Source organism: Eriocheir sinensis, chromosome 67 (assembly GCF_024679095.1).
Source record: "Eriocheir sinensis breed Jianghai 21 chromosome 67, ASM2467909v1, whole genome shotgun sequence".
In the NCBI taxonomy this organism is placed as follows: Eukaryota; Metazoa; Arthropoda; class Malacostraca; order Decapoda; family Varunidae; genus Eriocheir; species Eriocheir sinensis.
In genome coordinates this window covers 3,258,014-3,270,716 of record NC_066575.1, presented here as the reverse complement: position 1 = coordinate 3,270,716, position 12,703 = coordinate 3,258,014, and the positions used below count along the sequence as shown (strand labels likewise).

At 48.6% G+C, this 12,703-nt stretch overlaps 1 protein-coding gene across 1 annotated transcript in view; it reads left to right on the top strand.

Annotated features, from left to right (window-relative positions):
* LOC126987947 (serum response factor homolog) overlaps positions 1–6,110 on the top strand; it is a 41,225-nt gene extending 35,115 nt beyond the window's left edge. The window contains exon 2 of the mRNA XM_050845595.1: positions 2,966–6,110. Within this exon, the coding sequence (XP_050701552.1) occupies positions 2,966–3,634 (669 nt within the window). The 3' untranslated portion in view covers positions 3,635–6,110. The remainder of the gene's footprint in view (positions 1–2,965) is intronic.
* The last annotated feature ends 6,593 nt before the right edge of the window (positions 6,111–12,703 follow it).

Sequence of the window (12,703 nt, the reverse complement as noted above, 5' to 3'; positions counted from 1 at the left end):
TTAACGAACAAAACACGGAGCGGAGGCCATTGGGATGCAGGACTCCGCGGCGGTGCACCTGTGTTATTAGAGGCACGAGGCACCTTTGTCATGGGGGCATCATGCAGAGGTTACGTCGGGGGGGGGTGGGGTGGGGGGGTGAGAGAGGGGAGGTTGATCGCTGGGGGCAGGGGCGGCGGCGGTGGTGGTGATGGTGATAGTGACTGTCTGAATTGTTATGGACACAACGACGCAGGTCTTTGTGTCCACGTGTCCATGTAAATTGATGTGGTTACCTGTCATCTGAAGTAGACATGCAGGCAGGCAGGTACATGGACGCCGGTAGGTGATGGTAGAAGGGGAGGGAGGGGGGTGATGGTGGTGGTCTGATTCACTATTGCTATAACGACGCAGGGCTATTTGTGTCCACGTGTAGGTGTGCGTTGAACTGAAAAATTAATGTGGTTACCTGTAATGTGGACACGACATGATGGTGGCCAGGTGGTGGTGGTAGTGGCTGTGGTGTTTGATTCACTATGGACATAACGACGCAGGGCTATTTGTGTCCACGTGTTGGTGTGCGTTTATTAAAGTCACATGTTAGAGTTCAGGGTAAAAGAAGGAAGGCATGAAGAAAGTGCGTTGTTAGAAGCTTTTGTTTGCACTTCATACGTTGGTGAAAAAAAGAGACGGACGGAAGCCATATACATATTTTTTTTCATTATTATTATTATTTTTTTTAACGCCCTTGCACTGTCTCCTCTGCTGTAAAAAAAATACAGATTGTTTTCAACCATACGTTGTAATTCATGGTAAAAGTAGGAAGGCATGGGATGTATATAGTCCGTCTGGGCTTTTGTAGTCTTCTTATATTCTTGTGTATCCATATTATCCTTGTGTATTATTATTATCCAAGACAAATATTATTAGTGTGGGTAATAAGTCTACGGGATTTGCCCCCAATGTTCAGTACCTCTTTCATCGCCCCCCACAAGATCTTTTCATCCTCATCATCATCATCATAACCGTTGTCATAACCAGAAGGATCACCATTGTTGTAACTATCATATCTCATCGCTCCGACAATATTATCATCATCATCATCATCATCGTTGTTATAAGCAGCAGGATCACCATTGTTCTATCATATTCATCTGCAGTATTTATGCGATAGTGTATAGAGTGTATGTGTGTATGTTTGGATGGACGGAAAAATAGTAAAATGAATGTGTATGTATAAGTGCGTGTGTACGTGTGTGTGAACCCTCAAGGTCATCTTTTGCGTGAGTACGAACAAGTCGCATTAGCAAAAGAGGGGAAAGGGAGAGAAGAAGAGAGAGGGGACGGGGGGAGAGACGCCTGACGCTGCATGACGGGGAGGGGAGAGAGGTAGGAAGTTAGGCAAGGGGAGGAGGAGAAAGGGGAGGCATGCAGCACGGGACAGGATTCAGGAAGATTGAGGTAGGTTCGGGGAAGACAGAGGAAGTGAAGGCGAGGAAGGAGAGGAGAGGGGGGAGGAAGGAGGGGGAGGCCGCACAACGCAGTAAGCTTCTGGGTAGACGTAGAGAGAGAGTGTGTGTGTGTGTGTGTGTGTGTGTGTGTGTGTGTGTGTGTGTGTGTGTGTGTGGTGTCTTTATTTACCGTCCGGCTTAATTTTTTTTGTCTACCTGCGTCTTTTTTTTTGTTAAGTCAGAACTTTGGGCTTCGTTGCGTTTTTCTTTTTACTTTGAGACTTTTCGTTTTTGTTGTTGTTATTACTATTTTTATTTTTATTATTGTTCTTTTTTTTTCTTCTTATTATTATTATCATTATTTATTTTTTACTTCATTCACTACTGCTACTATCACCTCCTCCTCCTCCTCCTACTACTACTACTACTACTACTACTACTACTACTACTACTGTGTGTTCGTACGTGTGTGCATCGGCGCGTGCATCCATGGAATCATTTAAAAAAAAACCATACCTATACATTACAGATGAAGGTGGTGGTTGCGGTGATGGTGTTGATGGTGTCGTATGAGGGTATTTATGAGGCGGTGGTGCTATGGGCGTGGCGGTGAAGGTGTTGTTCGAAGCCGTAGAGGGAAGGTGGAGGGAGGGAGGGAGGAAGGGAAGGAACACTGTCAGCCAATGTTTGCTAATTGTGTTAGCAATGACGTCACTTGCCTGTGTGTGTGTGTGTGTGTGTGTGTGTGTGTGTGTGTGTGTGTGTGTGTGTGTGTACACCAAATACGGATAAGGTTTCTCCTTCTGTCACCTTCTCCTTGCGTCTAGGACTTCCTTTCTTTCTCCTGGAAATTTTTCTTAAACAGTGTTAATTTTTATAATCTTTGTCTCGTGATAATATTTGATATGTATGCTATTCATTTATTTATGTTAAGCAGTCTCCTCCCCTCACACAACCAGCATTTTCACATTTAAAACTTATTTCTACTTCTACTACTACTACTACTACTACTACTACTACTACTACTACTACTACTACTACTACTACTACTACTACTACTACTACTACCACTCCTCCTCCTCCTCCTACTACTACTACTACTACTACTACTACTACTACTACTACTACTACTACTACTACTACTACTACTACTACTACTACAACTACCACCATCCCCACCACCATCATTGTTGCCACCATGGTTACCTAGCAGTAGGGTCAAGACACTTCCGCCGCTGCGTGACAGTCGGTTCAGTATAATCCGCGGGTGTTGTGGGGCGTCTCCCGCGGCCTTTGTCTGGAGGAGGAGGAGGAGGTAGTAGTAGTAGTAGTAGTAGTAGTGTCGGGACCCAGAAAACGAAGAAACAGAGGAATGACCATAACAGCACAGGCGTAAGCATTTGACAGGACAAACACTAACAAGGAGGGTAACAGATATACAACAGTGTAAACATCTGATAGGACTGGTAGAGTAAGTAACGTAACAATGGCGGCAGGTACAAGAGGCTAACGAGTGTCTTTCTTCCCTCCCTCAGGCGTACGAGCTGTCCACGCTGACGGGCACGCAGGTGATGCTGCTGGTGGCGAGCGAGACGGGCCACGTGTACACGTTCGCCACCCGCAAGCTGCAGCCCATGATCACCTCGGAGGCGGGCAAGGCGCTGATCCAGACCTGCCTCAACAGCCCCGACCCGCCGCAGCCCACGCACCACCACGACCAGCGCATGTCCGCCACGGGCTTCGAGGAGACGGAGCTCACCTACGCCGTGAACGAGGACGAGCATAAGGTCAGGCAGATGATGTACTCTGCACCCATCAACTCCATGCACCAGGGCGGCTCCATGGCCTCGCCCTCACACCACGCTGCCGCCGCCGCTGCCGCTGCCGCCGCCGCCCTCCAGACCCACCAACACCACCCCCAGTACCACCACCCACACCCCCCTCCCACCCCACACCTGTCCACGCCCACGTCCACTCACCCCATGAACCACCATCACCACCACCTGACCCAGAACTCCCCCGGGCACACAGATCACACGGGCGTGGGGCTGCACCAACACTCCCACCTGGTGGCCCCCCAGACACCCCTGCCCTCACACTCCCCCCTGCCCCCACACTCACCCATGGGGGCGCCCTCCCCCACCTCCCCCTACCCCAGCCTGCACCACCACCCTCATCACCACATTCCCACGCACTCCCGGTAGGGGTGCGCCACCAATTTCTGCCCTCCCCCACCCGCCCCCCTCAGTGCACGCTACACCTACCCCTTCACCACCTACTAGCCTTCCTCCCCCCCCTGGCGGCGTGCCCTGTGTAGGCGTGGGCGGCAGAAATCGGCGGCGGCAGCGGTTGTGGGGGGCGGCGGCCCCTGCACCATGCCCGCCAGAGAGAACCAGGAGGCTTGCTCGCTCCCTGCCTCTGCCCCGCTGTGCCAGCTGCTGCGGCGGCGGGCCAGCGGGGCGGGGCGGGGCGGGGCTCGGCCTGCCTGGGCCTCTCGGCGGCTTTATCTGCAGCTGCTGTGGTAGATGATCTCACTGTCATGACTCGTGTGCCATACATGTACAAGCGGTGCCGGGCCCCTGCACCCCCAGCACCGCCGCCACTGTCACCACCATCAACACCACCATGTCGCAGGGCTAATAATGCCTGCCATAGCTTGCCCGGTGTCATAGAGAGAGTAGTTGTATTGGTGGTAGTGGTGGTGGTGGTGGTGATGGCTGCGGCGGTGCGGGGTCCGGCGCCCACAACTCGCCTCATGCTGGTTGTAATATTATGTCCCGGGGCGGCTCTGATCCGACCCGGCGCCCCTCTGCCCCGCGTGAGCCGCTGCCTTGGGCCATCTGCCCCGCAGGGAGCCAGGGCCCGCGGGACAGCGTGGCCCAGGGTGGCGGCGCTGACAGCCCCTTGGTCGCCGCGTGGCCTGCACGGCCCGGCGCCAGGCTGTGTGCAGGTAGCTGTGTTGTAGCTGCGCCGGCTGCCGCGGCCGCCGGCTTGTGATAGTGGCTGTCCGCACCACTGTGATGACTTGACTTAGTGTGGTAGTGAACGTGTGTGTGTGTGGCCAGTCTGTCCCGCACGTCCTGCATGTCTATGTCCATGTTGTTGTTATGTTGTTGTTGTAGTCTTGTTCCCACACACCGACACACGTACAGGGGCGCCCTACCTCAGGAATACCCCAGGTTGACCTCACACTCCCCCGACACGACGACCCGGCACGTCCTCAAGGTACTAGTGGGCGAGACACGTCTGGAAGTGACCCGCTGGAGCAGAGGCCGCTGAGATGTCCCCGAGGCGATGCGGCTGCCCTGTCAGCCCCGCCCCGCCCCGCCCCGCCCCGCTGCTGTGTCGCGGGGCCGCAGGGCTTGTACTGTTTCCGGCCTTGATAAGAAGCTGACGTTCCTGTCGATATTATCGTCCCTTTGATAGAGACGCTGACGTTCCTGGTGATGCTGACGCCCTGACGGTGGCGCTGAGCGGCCCCTCAGGTGAAGCGCTGATCCCGGTGCCGCGTCCCGGTGAGGCTGTTGTGCTGCCTCCCGGCGGCGGCCGTGTTCCCCTCCCCCCCCCTTCCCGCTCCCCCGTAGATGGTCTTGGTCAGTCACGCCCTAACACTTCTTCCCGAGGACTCCCGAGACGATTACGACGGCGACGAGGACGAGGGTGGTGGTGGTGATGGCCGGGTGGCGGCGGGGTTATGGTGTATGGTAGTGGTGGCGGCGGTGTAATGGTGAAGTCTTTCACTGCCTCTTTTTGCTGTTGGAGTTGGTGTTGGTCACAGCAGTATGGCGGCGTGGCGTGCGTGTGTGTGGTGATGAATGATTGTGTGTGCGTGTGTGTGTGTGTGTGCACGTATGGCTGATGCTGACAGTCTGCTACCTTGAGTAACGTCTCTACCTTTCCCCCCGGCCTGTCTCTGTGACCCTGTGGTCCCTGTCTATGCCTCCGTAACCCCGCCGCCCACGCCCAAGCCTGGACTGCGGGGGGCGTCGCTATTCTCTTTGACAGTGTCAGGAGCCGCCGCCGTCGCTGCCGCTGCCCGTGACCCACGGCGCCGAGAATCTAACCCAAGGCGGGCGTGGGCGGCGGGCGGCGGCGGTGGCGGCGGATGCTAAGGAGGCGACACGACGTCTGTGGACGTGGCTAATACCAGCTTTAATCGTTGTGTGTGTGTGTGTGTGTGTGTGTGTGTGTGTGTGTGTGTGTGTGTGTGTGTGTGTGTGTGTGTTATGGCGTCCTAGTATGCACGCCATGGCACCGTGGCGGGTCTCGGCCCCCGCGGATGCTGGCGGGGCGCCGCGTCCTGACGCCCGGCGCTCACGTGTGGGTCCCCGCAGCCTCGGACGACCCGCCTCGCCGCGCTTGTCGTCCTGCGGAGCAAGTGTTGGCTGAGGGGCGGAGTGACCTGCCGCCCGCGAGTCACCCGCCACGCCCACCGCGTCACCCTAAGCGTCACCCACCCCCCGCCGCCCCCCGCTGACCCCCCTCCCCCATCCCCTCGCCCCGCGCCGAGCACAAACTGTGTACATACCGCGTTAACTTGTTGATTAACTGTGTAGTGAAATAGGTAACTTATTGTACTTTTAGGGCCACATCTAAATACGAAGTGTATATACGAGTTGTTTTATTAATCTTGTACAAATGGAACACAAAAAAATCCTAGTAAAGTCGTGCTATCTTTAATTTGTGGTTTTGTTTTCTTGTTTTCCTTAGTTATGCATGTGTTTTTATTTACTTTTATTTTTAGTGTTTTTATGTACCTTTGTTTTGGTTTGAAGTTGGGTAAAGTTTTGTTTTGTTACTATGTTTTGGTACTTGGTCTAGCACTCACGCACACACACACACACACACACACACACACACACACACACACACACACACACACACACACACACACACACACACACACACCTGCATGCCATATACGTACCCAGCAGCACGCGTAGAAAATGGGTGTGTAGCCTCTTGATATGTATGTAGAAGCTGCATGTGCGTGTGCGTGAGAGAGAGAGAGAGAGAGAGAGAGAGAGAGAGAGAGAGAGAGAGAGAGAGAGAGAGCACTGTATGGTAGAACGCTGCAACCTTACAAGCAGAGAGAAATCTTGGGTGACACGCGGGTGTATGAGACAACAAAGTCGGTCTGTGTATTATTTTTATTATTCAAGCAAACCTTCATACAGGCAATACAAATAAATACAACACATAAATAAACACAATAATAAAAGAGAACACATGATTGATACACGATAAATAACGACCAACAGTAAACAGTGAAGCAACAGTAAATCAATGACGAACAGTAAATACCAACGATGAACGAAGAATAAAAAAAAGGAACACTTGAATGAGTAAAAAAAATGAATGAACACTGATGATACGACTTTTTGGGCGAGGTGTACAAGATGGCTTACCGCAGTGAGGGAATGTTCGTGTTCCTGTCTCTGCCTCTGTCATGGCCGCCGTGGAGTGTTTCTCTCTTCAGTATTATCGATAAAACAACACACAAGTCATCCCCTCGCTCCACCTACAATCATCTATTCTTTATTACTCCACCACTGCGTTCCTCTGTCTTGTTTCATATATTTCAATTACTCCTTAACTCACTATTTCATCTCTGTCTTCTCTTTTATTCAAGTGCATTCCTCTGTATCTACGTCCCTGTTTCCTCTTCCTCTACTTCATCTTCTTTATTATTTCCCGTCTTTCATCTGTCTTCATTCCATATTCCACTTACACCACTTATTTTTCCTCCTCCCCTATGTCTATGCCTCCCTCTATGTCTGTTTTCCGTATTCCCAGCACTCCTTCCCTCACTTCCTCCTCTACTGTATCTACTCTTCATTACTCCACTTCCTGTCCCCTTGTCTACGTTTCTATATATCCAAGCATATCACTCACTATTTAACCTCCTCTACTCTTTCTACTCTCTATTCCTCAACTGTCCTCTTCTATGGTTTCTGTGTCTATGTTCTTGTTTCAGTCTCACCATAACTCGCTTTTCTTACTCCTTTACTTTTATCTGTTTTTATTACTCCACTGTCTTTCTCTATGTCTTCTTTGTTTACTTCTATCGTACTATCACCTGCTTTTCCTCTACTCCCTTTGTTCTCCATTACGTCATTTCCTTCCTCTTCGTCTCCTTTTTTTTACTCAAGTCACTTCGTCCTTACTCTATCTGGCCTCTATTATTCCCTTACTCTATCTATTTGTATGGTTCTTTGTCTTCCTCAACTACTGTATCTATATCCTCTACCTCTTATCAACATCATGAGATTCTGGTGCATTTCATATATATAAGTTTCTTTCTTCCTATTTCTTTTACTACATATACTCCAATTCTCCTTTCATCTTCATTTTGTACATCCATTTATGCTATCCTCAACTTCCCCATTCATTCCTCCACTGAGACTTCTTTGACAACTGATTAATGGATTGGTTCTAATTCCGCCTCCTCTTGTGCTAATATGGCCTCAACTAAGCTCTCTGCTCTCATTGCTTAATTTGCATCTCCTCCCATTACTGTTGGCCTCCCGCATTAGTGGCGTTCATCTAAATGTCCGCACACACTATCACTCTCCCATGTCTTGCTCTGGTTTTCTCTTGTTTAAATATTTCTCCCCACCATCACTTTCTCATTTCTCTGGGTGTACTTCGTGTGTATGTTCTTACACAGCAATACTCGTTCTTTGCTCTGAAATTTCTTTATCAAAATGTTCCTATACACCTTCGCTATTCTCTATCTAAATTTCCTCTATCTAAATCTTCCTGCACACTATCATTCTTCTATATTTTTCTCTAGGTTTTCTTCGTCTGAATATGTTCGTCCACACCAATATTATGTCTCTTCTCTGCTCTGTGTTTTATTCATCTCATCATTCCTACACCATCGCTCTTATACTTGCTCTGTTTCATCCTCAGTTAACTACTACTACTTCAACTTCTCATCCCTCAAGTTCGTTCTCATCTACTTTACATACACACCATCACTCTAACACTGCTCTATTTTATTCATTTAATTATTCGTACACCATCGCTCTTATACTTTGCTCTGTTTCATCCTCAGTTAACTACTACTACTTCAACTTCTCATCCTTCAAGATAGTTCTCATCTACTTTACATACACACCAATTACTCTAACACTTTGCTTCGTTTCCTCTTGCTCTGAGTGAGTCTTCTTATCTTGTTCATATGCTCGGCTTATTCTTCCTTGTCGATCTCTCGTTCACATTCCTACACAATTTTTGGACCCTTCTCTACCAATTACGTTCCTTTGATTAAATTGACCACATGCACTGAAGAGCTTCCCTACCCTGATTCCTACACAAATTTTGGACTCCTCTCTATCATCTACGTTCCTTTGATTAAATTGACCACATGCACTTAAGAGCTTCCCTACCCTAACACTTGCTTTTTTATATATTTTTCCCTTCTTTGACTTTTTAATTGCACACACTCCCCGTTTTGAATGTAGGTGGACACTTCTGAACTGAACTCAATTTTTCTTCATTTTTTTTCCTGTTTTCCTTCTTTACTAGTCTCTTCCTTTCATTACCACATCCTTTTTCAAAGTACTCCTACTGTGTGTTATTCATCTCCTCAAATCCTACTTCTTTCACGGTCATAGTTACATAAAAGGACATCAAACTACTGGACTTTCCATCGCTATTCGTTTATTTTTCCTTCCTTTGCAACCTAAAAAGTCTGCTTGTTGACCTTCTCTCCTTTCCCCACCTTCCTCCTTTTATTATTTTTTTTATTTATTTCTGGGACGTGACTCCAATCCACTTTATTTTCCATCGGCATTCATTTCTTTCTTTTCTGCTGTATTGTGACTCTTTCTTGTGTGTTTCTTTCTCCTTCCTTCTCACTCCGGCAATGGTGCACACTCTCCTCACAGCTGCTTGTCAATAACCTTCTTTTTCATTAATTTTATCTCCTCCCCTCCGTTCGTTATACTTACCTGATGTTCCTTCAATCGGCTTGTCATTCTCTTGTATAACTCCTCAGATGAAAAAAATGTGGACTAGAATTCTCTCTCTCTCTCTCTCTCTCTCTCTCTCTCTCTCTCTCTCTCTCTCTCTCTCTCTCTCTCTCTCTCTCTCTCTCTCTCTCTCTCTCTCTCTCTCTCTCTCTCTCTCTCTCTCTCTCTCTCTCTCTCTCTCTCTCTCTCTCTCTCTCTCTCTCTCTCTCGCTCTCATACACACAAACATGTACACATTAATAAAAAAAAGAAACTAAACTCTCTCTGTCTGTCTGTCGGTCTCTCCCTCTGTCTGTGTGTCTGTCTGTCGGAGCGCCGGGGCCAGGGTGAGGCGCAGCGCATTAGTGTGTTTGCCGTGCGTCGCGTCCGCTCGTGTGTTTGGTCTTTAAACACACACACACACACACACACACGGCGGGGCGGAGTGCACGGTGGCTCGGCGCGGCCCCTCTGCCCACCTATCTTCGCTCACCCGCTCAATGGCTCCTCTTAGGCCGGTGATCCTCAAGCGTGTTCTTACCGTGACCCAGTTTTACGTTTTGTATTCTCACGACCCTTTTTTTAAGGCTCGTGACAGTACTGAAAGCTTCTGGTGTGTACGAGTTGAACATTCCCTAACCCAAGGACCTTCTGAGATGGTGTTCCTCATACGTGTTCCTCCCGTGGCCCAGTTTTACGTTTTGTACTCTCACGACCCGTTTTTTAAGGCTCGTGACAGTACTAAAAGCTTCTGGTGTGTACGAGTTGAACATTCCCTAGCCCAAGGACCTTCTGAGCCAGTGTTCCTCATACGTGTTCCTCCCGTGACCCAGATTAGCGTTAAGCAGTTCCCTCTCGACCTGATTCTTTTTTAAGCTTCGTGACAGTACTAAGAGCCTATGGTGTGCAAGAGTTCAATATTCGCTAATAGAAGAATCTTTAGGGCACGAGTCGCAATTCTGAATGCTCGATGGGCCATAACTCAATAATTAATAACTAAAATACCATACTAGAAGCTATTAAAAGGTTGGGCAAAGATAATATTTGCCTCTATTAACATTTTAGTTTATTATTGTGGTTAATAAGAAGCAAATAGAGGGTGGATTATCGTGTTTAATTATTTTGTCTGAAAGAGGAGCTCCTTGTCGGCTGCTCAAGTGAGTTAATCGTTGCTTTACTATTGAAGATATGTTCTAGAAAATGAAGTTATTCGATGACATATAATTACCTTATATAACTACCGTATTAAAAAATCTAATAATGCGCCTTGGTACGAGTGATTCGCACTTAATTTAAAAAAGTAACGAAAAATGACGTATAAAAAATAAACTGGATGGCCACGCTCCTCCAATTTATCCGGCCCGATGAATGCTATTGGTGAGTCACCCGAGAAGCCCCGCCTACAAAATCCTACCGATGAATACGATTGGCGCGCGTGGACGAGAGAGGGCGGAGCTTAAACGCCAAGTCAGTGAAAACGGACTGTGACGAGCGTGATAATGCGGTGTGAAGGGCGGGGTGAGGGAGGGGGATGCGGGGCAGAGCATCGCCATTCCCTACCACTACCCACGCCCCTTCCACGCCTTTCGATCACCACGCCCCCTCTCCCCCCCAAAAAAAAAAGTCTACCCTCGCGCGGTTGAAAAACGGAGTCAACCCTTGTTTTCTTTATAATTATTTGAACTTTTATTTTTTTTCATTCGCTCGCACCGTAAATCAAGAACACACACACACACACACACACACACACACACACACACACACACACACACACACACACACACACACACGAGTCCATTCACCACGCACGTACACACGCACACGCCTGCTTTGCATCTTAAGTCATGCAGGGAAAGTAGCTGGGCGGGCACTGCGTTAAGTAGTTCACGCGGCATAATGGCTGTACACACACACACACACACACACACACACACACACACACACACACACACAGTTGCATCTGTTTCTGTTATCTCTATCTAGCAATCTATAAATAACTATATCTATAATACACATACAGACATACATACAGACATACAGACGTACATACATATATACCTTTATAGTCACACATACAAATATACATAATGCTTACGTAGATATATTAACCAGTAAATACATGATCTCTCTCTCTCTCTCTCTCTCTCTCTCTCTCTCTCTCTCTCTCTCTCTCTCTCTCTCTCTCTCTCTCTCTCTCTCTCTCTCACACACACACACACACACACACACACACGCAGGGTAAATAAAACAACAGTGTATTTATTCAGTTTTGGTGTTGACAGAAAGAAACCACAAACGAGCTACAAGTTGGCGGGAGGTGGTGGTGGTGGCGGCGCGGTGTTAGTGGTGGTGGTGGTGGTGGCGGCGCGGTGTTAGTGGTGGTGGTGGTGGTGGTGATGATGATTGGTGCGAGGTGATGAGAGTGGTGGTGGTGGTGATGCTCTCTGCTCTCTCTCTCTCTCTCTCTCTCTCTCTCTCTCTCTCTCGATGTTTGCCATTCACTTGAGGGTTGCCTACCGTCTCCTTCCCTCCCTCCCTCCCTCCCTCCCTCTTTCCTTCTCTCCTCCTTACCTTCTTCTCCCTCCCTCCCTCCCTCCTCTCCATCTTCTTCCTTGTCTACTTTAATTCCTCCTCCCTCTTCCCTCATCTACCTTTTTTTCCGTTTCCTCCTTCCCTTCTCCTTTTTTCCTTCCTTTATTCCTTCCCTTCTTCTTTTCCTCTCTTCTTTTCCTCCTACTTTTTACTCCCATATTTCCTCTTTTTTTTTCATTTTTCCCTTCTACCTCTCCTTCATTCCTTCTAGATCTTTCTCCCACCTATCCTCAGTCCTTTTTACCTTCCATCCCTCCTCCTCCTCCTCCTCCTCCAGGCCTGCTCGCTGCCCTGGGGAACACTTCACATACCGCTGTGGCGTCTGGTTGGTGGCGCCTCTCTCTCTCTCTCTCTCTCTCTCTCTCTCTCTCTCTCTCTCTCTCTCTCTCTCTCGTTTTGTTTTCACCTGTTTTCTCCCTTACTCTTTTTTTCTCGTTCGATAAAGTTACATTCAACGTTTTCTTTCCTACGTAATCATTCATTCGCTCTTGACTTAGCTGACTCGTGTGTTTCCCTCCCTCTTACTTATGCTGAGAGAGAGAGAGAGAGAGAGAGAGAGAGAGAGAGAGAGAGAGAGAGAGAGAGAGAGCGAGAGGAACCATTTATTCTCTCTCTCTCTCACTTGACAAGGAACACGAAACAAAAAGATATTAAACCACATCTCATCATCTGCTTATCACTCTTAGCCTCCTCCTCCTCCTCCTTCTCCTCCTCCTCCTCCTC